Source organism: Brienomyrus brachyistius, chromosome 5, assembly GCF_023856365.1.
Source record: "Brienomyrus brachyistius isolate T26 chromosome 5, BBRACH_0.4, whole genome shotgun sequence".
Lineage (NCBI taxonomy): Eukaryota > Metazoa > Chordata > Actinopteri > Osteoglossiformes > Mormyridae > Brienomyrus > Brienomyrus brachyistius.
The window spans coordinates 38915747-38929035 of NC_064537.1; the positions used below are offsets into that span (position 1 = coordinate 38915747).

Below are 13289 nucleotides of genomic sequence, written 5' to 3' on the forward strand. Positions count from 1 at the left end.
GCAACAATGTAGTTATCAAGTCATCAAGACAAACAAACAAGTTAATAATTGCATGGTTTCATGTGGGTGACATGGTGGTGTAGTAGTTAGCACTGTTGTGTTTGTGTGGAGTTTGCATGTTCTCTCTGTTGTCATAAGGTGTCTTCTGGTTGGTCTTGTCTCCCACAGTCCAAAAACATGCCAAGTTTAATTGTAGTTGCCAAATTGCCCAATGGTGTGTATGAATGTGCCCTGTAATTGGTTGGTGCTCCATCCTGGGCTCTTCACTTGCACCTGTAGCCTCTGAGGCCCCCTGTGACACTGAAAATGAGCAGCAGTTAAGGAAAATGGATGGACAGGCTTGCTGTGCTATAACACAGGCAAATTATAGACAAATTACTTTCAGCAGATTACTCTCAAACGACGTAAGACACAGAGTTCCATGTTTGAAATTAATGTCTAAAATTGGGTGGCTGATTAAAGCAATCAGAAACCATATTTTACCACCTATTGTTGTTCTTGCTATATTGTTTAACCAACATCCTTCCTACGTAGCAGCACAAGTTTTGCACTTTTAAGAAATTTCATGCACATGAATTTTGAGTAAAATAAGCAAATATGTGTGTTATTACACTACAGTGCAGTGCATGGTGGAGGGGGGGAGGGGGGTGTGTGATTATCGAAGACTGTAATGTGTCAGAGTTTGGCCAAAAGGTGCCACATACTTATTTTTGTTGTGTGAAATTTTATCTACAAAGAAAAGAGAGGAAAAAATATGTTCAAATGACCATTTGACATCACAAATTGCAAGGTGAAATGAACAGTCTTGTTTGAGTGTGTGTGCATGCACATGACTGGTAGTGTGTGCTAATGATGACATATGCCTTCCTAGTGTGTTTAGTACATTTGTCGCATATTTTACTGGTTTTGGGGTACAGAGTTACTGCCTTTTCCTTTCATCCCCTTTTGTTGGAGTATGAACTGGCTGATGTGCAAGAAAGCATTACTGTCTTTCAGTAATGGGAGTCACCGGTTCTCTCCCTAACTCTCCCAGGAAGTGCCTTCTCTTCTACAGTAGGGCTTCCCTTCGACCCTTACGGGGTTGATTTCTGTCCACAGAACAAATACAAATATTACCGGTAGAAATATGGTATAGATGTTATAGAACAGTATTTCTCAATCCGGTCCTCAGGGACCCACAGACAGTCCGCGTGTTTGCTCTCTCCCAGCTCCTGGTAGGGAATATAAATGTAGAATGTTTGGCAGGGAATTGGGAAGGAGCAAAATCGTGGATCATTTGAGGGTCCCCAAGAACTTGATTAACAAACGCTGTTATAGATCATGTTATAGAACTGTATGTGCTCATAACCTGCATTAAAAAAGTCTCTCTGGAGAGATGAGAACCGCAACACATCCCTATTCCTGGAATGGACCGTGTACCAAGCAGGCCCTGTGCTGCCTGGCATAGAGTCCAGGTTCCCCCCATGTTACTTACCATGATGAACAGAATGTAATTCTTTTTCTACGTAGGTAGTTCCATATTGTATAGGTTACACTCTATCCATAAACATAAGTCTGTATCTATCAAGGTAATGCTGTATCTGTGTAGGTAACTCCCTATTCATGTATTTTCAGCTGTGCAGTATCTGTGTAGGTAACGCTGTATCCATGTAGGTAACGCTGTATCCGTGTGATTAACGCTGTATTTGTGTAGGTAACGCTGTATCCATGTGGGTAACGCTGTATCTGTGTAGGTAATGCTGTATCCCTGTGGGTAATGCTGTATACGTGTGGGTAACCCTGTATCCGTGTGGGTAACACTGTATCTGTGTAGGTAAAGCTGTATCTATGTGGGTAACATTGTATCTGTGTGGGTAACGCTGTATATGTGTGAGTAACGCTGCATCCATGTGGGTAACGCTGAATCTGTGTAGGTAAAGCTGTATCCATATGGGTAACGCTGTATCCGTGTGGGTAACACTGTATCTGTGTGGGTAACGCTGTATATGTGTGAGTAACGCTGCATCCATGTGGGTAACGCTGAATCTGTGTAGGTAAAGCTGTATCCATATGGGTAACGCTGTATCCGTGTGGGTAACACTGTATCTGTGTGGGTAATGCTGTATCCGTGTGGGTAATGTTGTATGCTGTATCTGTGTGGGTGTGTGTATGTTTGTCTGTGTTCTGAATTCTCCACCTTTATTATAGTCTCAATCTTTCTTTTCCTATGTTATACTGCAGCATATAAGAAAAGTAAACAAGATTTATGCTGAAAAGAAATTTTAATCTAGTGAAATTAAATTAAAGGAGTCTATGATTATCTTGTGGCTATAATAGAAGAGCCCACTTGAAGAAACAGCACTATAATTATTGGTACAAAAGAGGACTGGCTGAATGTCATACCTGTGATCAGGAAAAATGTCTATAAAAATTTGTGCATCTCAAATATGCTAACATATATTTTCCTTTTTCAGCTGCACAGCAGGAGGGACAAAAAAACATTCTTGAAGCATTTAAAAGAGCGTAAGTGTGTGTGTATCTGTGTGTAAAGTCTAAACATGTTTACCCAGGCATGATTTTATGTGTTGGACAAGCCATCTGCACAACTTTTTTAAAGCACGTTAATTTCTTTGCCAACACCACAATGTAATTTCTGCAGGGATGCAGGGGAAGACGAAGGTGAACTAGATTTCAGTGCTCTCTTAAAAGCAACCAAAAGGTAAGAGATACCTTATTTGGTTATATATGGCAAGTTCTTACTAATTGGAGAACATTCATTGAAGGATCAAGCCTTTATAGTCTTAGAGTTAAAATGCAAAGTTATAACAAATCAAGAAAAATGCTGCAGCCAGTCATTTAAAAGCTATTTCCAAGGCACATGTAGCAGAACATTACAAATGGACAAAATGAATGACAAGTACAGTGTAAGTGCTACTTTGTCCAAGACAATCATGATAGCTGGCATGTTCCATTAGATAAAACTGATGTTCCACTGCCATATTGCACGATTGATTTCTATTGCAGTAAAGATTAACAATGCTGATTTATACTAAAATCAAACATAAGTGCATATTAGCTAAAAGAGCTACCAAAAAAGATTTTAGGTCTGGTGTACTATTTTTGTATATCTCATTGCGTCATTTTCCAAAACAGGTTCCTGACTGTGTAATTTTCCAAGATTGGCTCATATAATACTTAAATTATTACCTACAGTTTGTCTTTCTGTGCTCTAGATCAGTGTTTCCCAACCCAGTCCATGTTTTTGCTCCCTGCCAGACAGTCCACATACCAAGAGCTGGGAGGAGCAAAAAGGTGGACTGTCTGGGGTCCCTGAGGACTGGGTTGGGAAACATTGTTCTAGATGTGAAGTTTTCCCTGGATGATTATAGTTAATCATTTTCTCTCCCTCTTTCCTCCTACTCTTAGGAAGAAGAAGGAACAGGTGAAAGAGGAAGTTGATGTTTGGGCCATTCTCAAAAATGCGCACCCGAGTGAATACGAGAAGATCGCCTTCCAGTACGGTATTACAGATCTGCGGGGCATGCTGAAACGTCTCAAGAAGATGAAGGCGGCAGAGCCCACGTCAAGTGATGGTGAGAGTAATAGTAGGACATCAGGAAATAGGTATTGTTCACTTTGGTCTGTAAAGGGGCTCACAATTGAATCTGTGACAAAGTACAACTTTTTCATAAAACGACAGTACAACTTGCTGAAAAATGTCAGTGGTAACAGTTTTCCAACAATGTCTGTACTAGGATGGGAGTTGCAGGCAGAATTACTAGTCAGATTTCCCCAGACATTATTCAGATAATATTCTGAATTCTGAATTCTAACGATGCCCCCATCTCCCATCCCCCCCCCCCCCCCCCCCCCCCCCCCGCACAATGTTTATGGAGTATGGATTTCATTCAATTCAAACTGACATATTACTTATTGCTGCAAGGATAACAGAAAACCTTGAAAAGTGGCTTAAATTAATTAAATTGAAACTGTAATTAAATTAAACTTAAACAGTTCAAATGCAGTTGCATACAGTGACATTTAATAGCCTGTGCACTCGGCAGTGACGGGAAATAGGGATTTCTTTATTTTTAACAACACAATCCTAACAATACATCTGTAGCTTACAGGCTGCTCCATTAATTTATCTCCATACAAAATGAGACATCAGTTTTTGCTGCAGATGGACAACTTAAATGATTGAAACTAGGGCTGAACAATAATGGAAAAATTCACATTGCAATATTTGAACTGGTTGCAATAAATATACTGATGCTTATAAAAAATTAGCCAAAATAAACTATAACCAAAGTTTATTTTATTTCTTGGTTAAGGAACCAAGAAAGTCTGTATTTACTGGGACAGGCAAGACAGTAATTCACAATCTGAAGTCTACTGGTACACTGAAAATTCACTCTAATTTTATTATTAATAAATTTCACAGAATCTGAATGACATTTTTAATGACAACCATGCCAATGTAAACATACGTAAAACATTAACGGCAGCAGTATTATCAGATTCTCTTATACTTGCTGCCCTGAGTTGTGCCGTCAGACACAAAACCGATCTGAAAAATCACTTGCTTTTGCTCAATTTCGTCTCTAGGGGCACTGCACTCTGAGTGAGAAAGGACAAAGATGATATTCTGCACATTCTCCAATATTCAAATATTTGACAATGTTGACTGGTCTGTATGCTTCGAGTAGCACACATAGTGCAGGATGTACACAACATTCAATCTCTAATTTGCAGCTTTCCTGAAAAAGCTGGAACCTGCATATTCAGTGGATAAGGACAAGAAGATTGTTCTGGAGGTGGAAGTGGTTGACCCGAATGCGCAAGTCAAGTGGCTAAAGAATGGACAGGAGATCAAACCGTCAGCCAAGTATGGAGAGATGGAGGGCTGAAATGGACTAGTGACACTTTACCAGATGGGCATAAATACTGATGTACAAATTATCAACCAATCATGAACAAATATAATTGTTACTAGGCTCCGGACCCCCCGCGACTCAGCAGGAGAAGCAGTTTGGAAAATGGATAGATGGATGGATATAATTGTTACTGGACATAAAAGATGCATCATGATTCATTAATGATGAACTAACATGAGATCAGTATTTCACTTGTGTTATTCATGACTTGTTCCTTCAATAGTTCACAAAGGTTTACAGAATTAACAGATATAGTACCAAATATAGTAACTGCTTGAGGTAGAACATGCTTCACTATTTATTATTTATGAATTAGCATGACATCAGTATGTAAATAAGACTTAGTTTATGTTTAGTAAATACATAAGTAATAGTATAATACTACATTATTTGTACCCCGTCAGGTAAAGTGTTACTCTGATAATACTTTTTATCTTTCGCTTGCATGCAGCTGGGTTCTGTATCTTCTTATGTGGATTGTCACTTTTCTGGTCATCAGATACGTGTTTGAAAGTGTGGGGAACAAGAGAACACTCATCATCAACAAGTGCACCCTTGCAGACGACGCAGCTTATGAGTGTGTCATTGGGGAGGACAAGTGCTTCACGGAGGTCTTTGTTAAGGGTAATTACGCTAAATCAGTGTTTCCCAATTCGCTCCTCGGGGACCCGCGATTGGTCCATGTTTCTCTCCCTCTGAACTCCTTGCCAGACCCTCCACATTTTTGCTTCCTTCCAGCTCCCTACTGGGGTATGGACTGTTTGCAGGTTCCTGAGGACCGCAGAGCGAAACACAGCACTAAATGAAAACAACTCAGAGTGGTGAAATTGACATACGTAGCTTACCTGTGTTTCCTGATGCTCTTCAAATACTAAGAAAAATGGCCACATCCTTACATTTTATTTATGTAGCAGATGGTTTTTATCCAGAGAGAAAGCAGGGTCGGCCAGTTCCTGGAGCATTTGGAGTTAAGGGCCTTATTCAGGGCTCAAGGCTGTAATCACTCTGCCAACCGTGGGACCCAAAGCATCCTGACCTGCTGAGCAGCACACCACCCCCATCATTAGACATCCTTAAATTGAAATATGCAAAATCCCATAGCTGAATTTATGGGCACTTCAGAGAAAGCATGAATCGAGCAATCGTTGTTTTACTCCACAGCTATTTTTAAGAAAATATGCCTAAAAAGAAAACAGAAAATGCTAATATATATATATATATATATATATATATATATATTACATATGTGTGTGTGTGTGTGTGTGTGCATGACTATATTGTAGTTTAGTCAGAACTACATAAAAACACTGCAACATAATCACAAGAATTTTTGATTATTTAGCAAATTATGAATCATCAGAAAACACATTAGTCATAAGTATGATAGCTGAAATATGCACAGAACATCTATATTTTTTAATTTGAAACCCAGAGTGGGATTCAATCAAGAACACTGTGTACTTCAACTAATAAATGGATTGAGATTTGGATTCGTAATCTAGAGTATTATACAATCACATTTTCATTCACTGGCATGGTTAGATATATTCACAATCACTGAGATTCCAAAGAAACAAAGTGTGCACAGACTATTTTACTAGGAACGCATTTATAGGCAATGCACTACACTTTAAGAACTTCCTTACATGATAGTAAATTACAAAAGAGCAAAATAGCAGTATGGATGTAAATAATCCACACATGAAATGCTCACGCAACATTTTTGGTCTTAGACAGCACAGAGTGCTTGTTGACATAAATAGTTTAATTTATTAAGAATTTGTCAAATTCCATCTTCTCGCCGAATCACGTTATAAGTAATGCCCCTTTCACATTGATTCAAACTAATGCAAACTGATCTGCTTCTACAAATGATATGCAGATCGGTCAGTGACTTTATGTAACACTACACCAAGCACAAATAAAAAAACAAGCACAGATTTTCATTTGTGTACCAAGACCATGAAATAATATGTGCTTCCCACTTACCCAAAGTTGATAAAAAAGATGAGTAAAAAAGAAAGGGGAAAAAAAGCAAATCTCTAATTTGTATTAACTTTGATTTTTCAGAGATAAGTATTTGGCCCAGCATTTCAATATGGATTATGGCTAATTTAAAAAGGTGACTACTATGGTGTGAAGTCACTTATTATTAAAAACAACAAGAGTTTATTATAAAAATTATGTATTTTTTTATCATTTTCACAAGTACATTGAAATGCTTCTTTTTGTGTATCTTGTCCTGCTCTCAAACCAGCAACCTGATTACGAACACAGAGGCCAAACCCACTGAGCCGCACATAATCATTTGCGTGCTGACTGTCAGTCTGAATGCTGTGTTAGACTGACATGTGCCTCCGTTGTCAAACCTTGTTTCCTAAGAACCTCCTGTGACCATCACCAAGCTACTGGATGATTATCATGTTGTGGTTGGAGAAAGGGTGGAATTTGAGGTGGAGGTGTCAGAAGAAGGTGCCCACGTTAAATGGTCAGTGCAACCAGCTTCACCTGCACACCTCTACTGCTTTACTGTGAAGCTTGATAATTAACATCTATTAAAATAATGCAGCAGTCCGGCAAAACATTGCAGTCAAAAGCACTAAATATGTGTGATGATTATTAAAAACATAGATAGCAGAACATGATATTGACTGTTTCTCAGTTGACTTTTTCTAATTCTCTTTATCTCAGGACGAAGGAAGACGAGGAATTATCAAGGGATAATACTCAAAAATATCGCTTCAAGAAAGATGGGAAGAAGCACTGGTTAATCATTAATGAAGCAACACTGGAAGATGCAGGAATATATCATGTCTACACCAATGGTGGACATTCCAAGGGAGAACTGGAAGTGGAAGGTATTGTTTCAGTGGCCAAGATTTCATTTCCATCCCATGTTTCTTTTCATCATTATGTTCTCTCCTTTCCTGTGATGCTACCTCATCTTCAGGTTACTTTAGATATGAAATGAAGGTAATGCAAAGTATTTGAAACTTAGTTACTGATTTATGTGGCTACTTCAAAGGAACCTGACTTACTTCTGATTGAAGACGGAAAACAGTGAGACATGAATTTACTTGATAAAAAGTAGGATACTTTAAAAATGTAGAGGGTGTGTTTAATATTATTTTAAGGAGATTAAATATACCTTGATATGGCTTGGATGCAAAAAAATAAAACACTGTCACATTTTGTATGTTAACTTAAAGATATCCCTGCATTTCAGATTATTAATTAAATTTAGAGATTGTGAAATAATTTATAGATTTATAGATATCTGTAAAGTAAACTATATTTCCAAAAGGCATACCTTTAAATGCCAATTTAGGTTTCGAGGCAGAAATTATACTTGGTCAAATTGTGTTGATGCAGTCATGTTGATCCTTGAGAATGCAAGGATGAGATATAAATACATTTTAATGCAGGTCTGGTGCTACCAAGCATGCAGGAAGCAAATGAATGTTAAACCAAACATCAGCGAAGGCTATGGCAGTCATAGCTAGTGAGGCGTGTCACTGTCACTCCTTCTGTGCCACTTATTAGATGAAAATTACCCTGTGTCAATCCAAAACTCCTACGAGAGATGATCATGACACAATGTGAGTTACTCATTAATCACTGTCAATATTAATTCTTGAAATAAACAATGCTTATTATGATTTGTTACATTAAATGTTTCCTTCTTTTGAATGCTACCACAAAGATTGTTGAGTATTTTAAATACTGTACAGTATTTAAATTCTCTATAGCATGGGTTCTGGAAGTCCAAACCACGGTCCGGATGCAGACTGAACCACAAGTTAATCTGGACCCAGCCAAAAATGCACCTTAAGAATCAATATGGTTAACATAAAAAGGCTTAGTACAAAAATTCAAAATAGAATCACCAAATTTCGCACACATATATGCAATCTCACCCCATTGACGGAGAGTTGAGCCTCAAAAAGGTTCCCATGTTTATTATTTGTTGATGTCTATGTCGAAGGCTATTGTTAATTCATTAAAGTTCTGTTTTGTTACTGAAAATTGTTCTGGACCACTGACGTTTTGAGCAAAAATCTGATGTGCACTTTTGAGCAAACATTTTGAGAACCATTCGTTCCTTTTGTGTATTTCCAAATATCCTCCACTTATTTCAAGTTTGCAGATATATTGCCTGAAATGCTTGCATTTTTTGGAGTTAGTTTGAATTGCAGCCTCACGGTCCCTCTTTCCCAAAATCCCCTAGAAAAAGAGCTGCAGGTGTTGCAGAACATCGCAGACCTGACAGTGAGGTCGGCAGAGCAGGCCGTCTTCAAGTGTGAGGTCTCTGATGAGAAGGTGACAGGAAAGTGGTTTAAGGATGGAGTGGAGGTCCAGGCCAGTGACCGCATCAAAATGACACACGTTGGAACGTAAGTACCGGCACCAGAGATGCCACACACTGTCTGAAGGATCACAGCCCTGTGACACTATTTTCAATGGCAATGAAGTGCTTTGAGAGACTTGTGAAAAATCTCATATGCACATCTCTATCCAAAGACCTGGACCCAAAACAATCCGCATAACAACCAAACAGACACAGTGATGATGTCATCACCTTCCTACTTCATGCAGTACTGGCACACCTGGAACAGGAGAATGCTGTTCACCGATTACAGCTCAGCATTGAACATCTTAAACCCCTTCAGACTCGTCACTACACTCAGTGACCTTGGACTGAATGTTTCCTTGTGTAACTGGATACATAACTTATTTAACCCTCTGGGGTCCAGGGGTAGGGAACATACTTTCACTGACTGGGGCATGGTCACACATTTCATTCAATATCATAAACTTAATTCATGGCAAATAAATTATTTCTTATATATTTCTTTTGGCATTAAACTCATCTTAATCTTAGTGCACTTTGTAAATATGTCAGATTTATGTGAAGTTTGTAATTTGACATTAAAGTATAGACATTGCAAAATGCAGTTTGGAACACTTGCAGAAACATTATTAAATTACATAGTAAGCAATGATGGCAGTTTGTTTTGATCCCAGATATCTGATCACCAAAGTCTTGGCTACATGAAGATGACTAAATGGTGTAGTTGCAACATTCAGATGGAAAAATAAATAAGAAGAACCTAACTCATGTCACTATTTCTGGGCTCCTTTCATTGAATATGTAGCAACTTTCATGTGTGTGATTGAGCCATTCACACCTGGGCACATCTCTCCCCCCCTTTTATGGTGCTAATGGGGATGTATCTGGATCGCGTTTCACCCTTGTGTTGTTCATCAAATTACCATGCAAATGCAATTTGAATATGTGGTAATGCGGATATTTAGAATGCGAATAGCGATCTTTAGGTGAGGGCGGTGCTACACGCCCCCGATGCAGGTAAAACAAAGTAAGGTGACATGGTTTAACTTCATTTAACTTAATTTTAAAAACTTTAATACTTCCAACAATGGACGTTATGAAAAGAAGACCGATTGCAGATTTCATCAGATTTAATTATTTATTTAATAAATATGATTTAATTAAATCATTTTTCATGTTTCTACAATAAGATTTCAGCGAGTTATGAACTGAAATACACGAGAAAGATACGTGATTGATGATGCCGTTGACTCCAGAGGCTTAACAAACAAACCCCAGGTAGTACAAGTGGGCCGCAACTCCTCGGCCATCCTCACCCCCTACATGGACCCCCTTGGGGCTGCATCCTGAGGCCTCTTCTGTACTCCCTGTATACCTACAATTGCAGGGCCGCATTCCACTCTAATCCCATTGTCAATTTTGCAAACGATGCACCTGTGGTAGGCCTGATCAACGATAACAAGCTGGCCAGTGCACGCTGGCTCCTTAGTGAGGAAGGCTCACAAATTCCTCTACCACCTTAGAGGTTTGGCTGCCCCAATCAATATTAAGAAGCTTCTACTGTTGGTAACCATGCCACCTGCACTTCAGACTATGTAATCCATCTGAAGCTAAGCATCATTCATACACTACCACCACCAAAAACATCCTGACAGGGAACATTACCGCCTGGTTAAGAAGCAGTACAGGGCAGGACCATAAAGGCTCCGCAGAGGATTGTGTGGCCAAGCGAGCATGCAATTGGACCTGCACTTCCAACACCCTGAACTTATAAACCATACAGTCCAGGCCCAGGGCCATTAAGGATCCCACCTTCCCCAGCAATGGGCTCTTTGTGCTGGCGTCAGGCATGTACTGCCTCTGCCTGAAGGCCAGCACTGGAAGGCTGGGGTAGTGCTTCTCTCCTCAGGCAAAACAGGTCCTTAATGAGGACAGTGTTTTAGACCCACACACCACCATGCCCTACAGCCAACTTAATGCACACATGTACATATATAAATAGTTACCTGTTTATGCACTCTTGCATTACCTTCACTCTTGCACTACCTTCCCTTGCTTCATTACATATAGCCCACTTTGCACACTATATAGATTTTCATGATTATATTCAATGTCTAATGTCTGTAACACCTGATGTCTTGTCTCTGTCTTGTGTCTCAAAATTATGTCCCTTTTTTCCCATATTCTAAAGCTAGGCAATGCATTTCATTGCACATTGCACTCAATGTAATTGTGTATGTGACAAATAAAGCTTTGAAATTTTGAATAATGATGTAATTAGAATGACGTGATGTCTTTGTTTCTCCAAATTCCGTCCTCTACGTTTAAGAGATTATACAGATATGAATACAAATGTGTGTCTGTTTTTTAACTTATAACTCTACTCTTGTGTCTTCTGTTTTTTCAGAATCCACAAGCTGACCATCGATAATGTAAAGGCAGAGGATGCTGGCGATTACACTTTTGTCCCCGACGGCTATGCCCTCTCCCTCTCTGCCAAGCTCAACTTCCTTGGTGAGTGAGCTGCAGAAGCTAAGAACAAAATAACTGCAGAAATAAGTATTTTTATTAAAACCTGCTATACTAATTATCATCATAAAGAGGTTGCAGTAAGCTTAATACTGTAATAAAGAAGCTTCAGCATCCATCCATCCATCCATCCATAACTCATTTCCCATTACAATCATAGTGCATTCCTGACATGCTAAATATAAAGTATTATTTTCAGTTAATATTTAAATAACTTCATATATCAGTCATATTATATATGAAAAATTAGCAATTAAATATAAAAACAAACAAAATGCAATGCAAACGAATTTTGTGTTTCTCTTTGTTCAGAAATCAAGATTGACTACGTACCCCGTCAAGGTCAGTGTTGCTAAATATCCACGACAGGCATGCTGTATATAGAGTCAGTGGTCACCTCATTAGGAACTGCTATTTACCCAGAACTCTTTGAAGGGTAGATGAATTGTGCATTCAGAAAGCCCTCTCTTCACACCGCCCTTGTTTGTCATTTTTGTTAACGAGCTTGGCCATTCTCCTCTGATCTTTCTCATTAACAAAGTGCTTCCGGCCACAGAAATGCCATTGACTGGGTGTTTTCCATTCGGCATATGGTTCTCTGTGAGCTCTGCACACTGCAGTGTGTTGACATTCACAGGGAGGTGCCTCTTCTGGAGATGCCTGAGCCAGCCGATCTACTACCCATAAAAACACCGTATTCAGATTCACTTATGCATGGCACCTTAGTCATTCTTATTCTAAACAGCAGCTGAACCTTTTGACCCTGTCTGTGTGCTGCATGTATTCAGGTGCAGACATATGATTTGTTCCTTGGAAGAGCAGGCAGTTTGTGTTAATAAGTAGGTGAACCAAGTAACCTGGCCCTGTGTGTGTGTCTGTGTCTGTGTGTGTATTAGGTTTATATTACATTGTGGGGAGCATTTTTCAGGTCCCCACAAAGATCTGTGAATGCAATCAAAAAAGTAAAAATGCCAAAAGTCTTGTATTTGGGTTGGCTACTTATGGTTAAGGTTAGAGATGGGTAGGGGTTAGGGGTGTTGGGATTGGGATTAGGGTTTTTCCAATAGAGATAAATGGATGGTCCCCATTTAGATAGGTACACCAACTTGTGTGTGTGTGTGTGTGTGTGTGTGTGTGTGTCTATAAAATGTGAATACAGTCGGCCTTCGTTTATTGCGGTTAATTTGTTCCAGACTCTACCGCAATAAGTGAATTTCCGCAAAGTAGGATTCTTTCTTTATAAATCGAATATTTTTTATATACTATAGAGCATAGAAAACCTATTTACAGCATTCTAAATACGGGTTTTAAGATTATTAGATATGAAATAAAACCCTTTAGTCACCATTACTGTTATGATTCCTGGATACGGAAGCGGGAATGGGGAGACGAGGAATCACTCCAAATGCAGGACACAGGAACATGTAACATCAAAACGTCAATGACAGAACTGGGGTTACAGACCCTGACGTGGACTTAAATACACTGGAGGA

At 39.1% G+C, this 13289-nt stretch overlaps 1 protein-coding gene across 1 annotated transcript in view; it reads left to right on the forward strand.

Moving 5' to 3' along the window:
• Nucleotides 1–13289, forward strand: part of LOC125742064 (myosin-binding protein C, fast-type-like) — a 38563-nt gene that overhangs the window by 15518 nt on the left and 9756 nt on the right. Inside the window, exons 6-15 of the mRNA XM_049013690.1 lie at nt 2454–2502; nt 2639–2698; nt 3406–3572; nt 4735–4867; nt 5416–5540; nt 7299–7404; nt 7608–7774; nt 9145–9310; nt 11675–11781; nt 12109–12138. Coding sequence (XP_048869647.1) covers nt 2454–2502; nt 2639–2698; nt 3406–3572; nt 4735–4867; nt 5416–5540; nt 7299–7404; nt 7608–7774; nt 9145–9310; nt 11675–11781; nt 12109–12138 — 1110 coding nt within the window. The remainder of the gene's footprint in view (nt 1–2453; nt 2503–2638; nt 2699–3405; nt 3573–4734; nt 4868–5415; nt 5541–7298; nt 7405–7607; nt 7775–9144; nt 9311–11674; nt 11782–12108; nt 12139–13289) is intronic.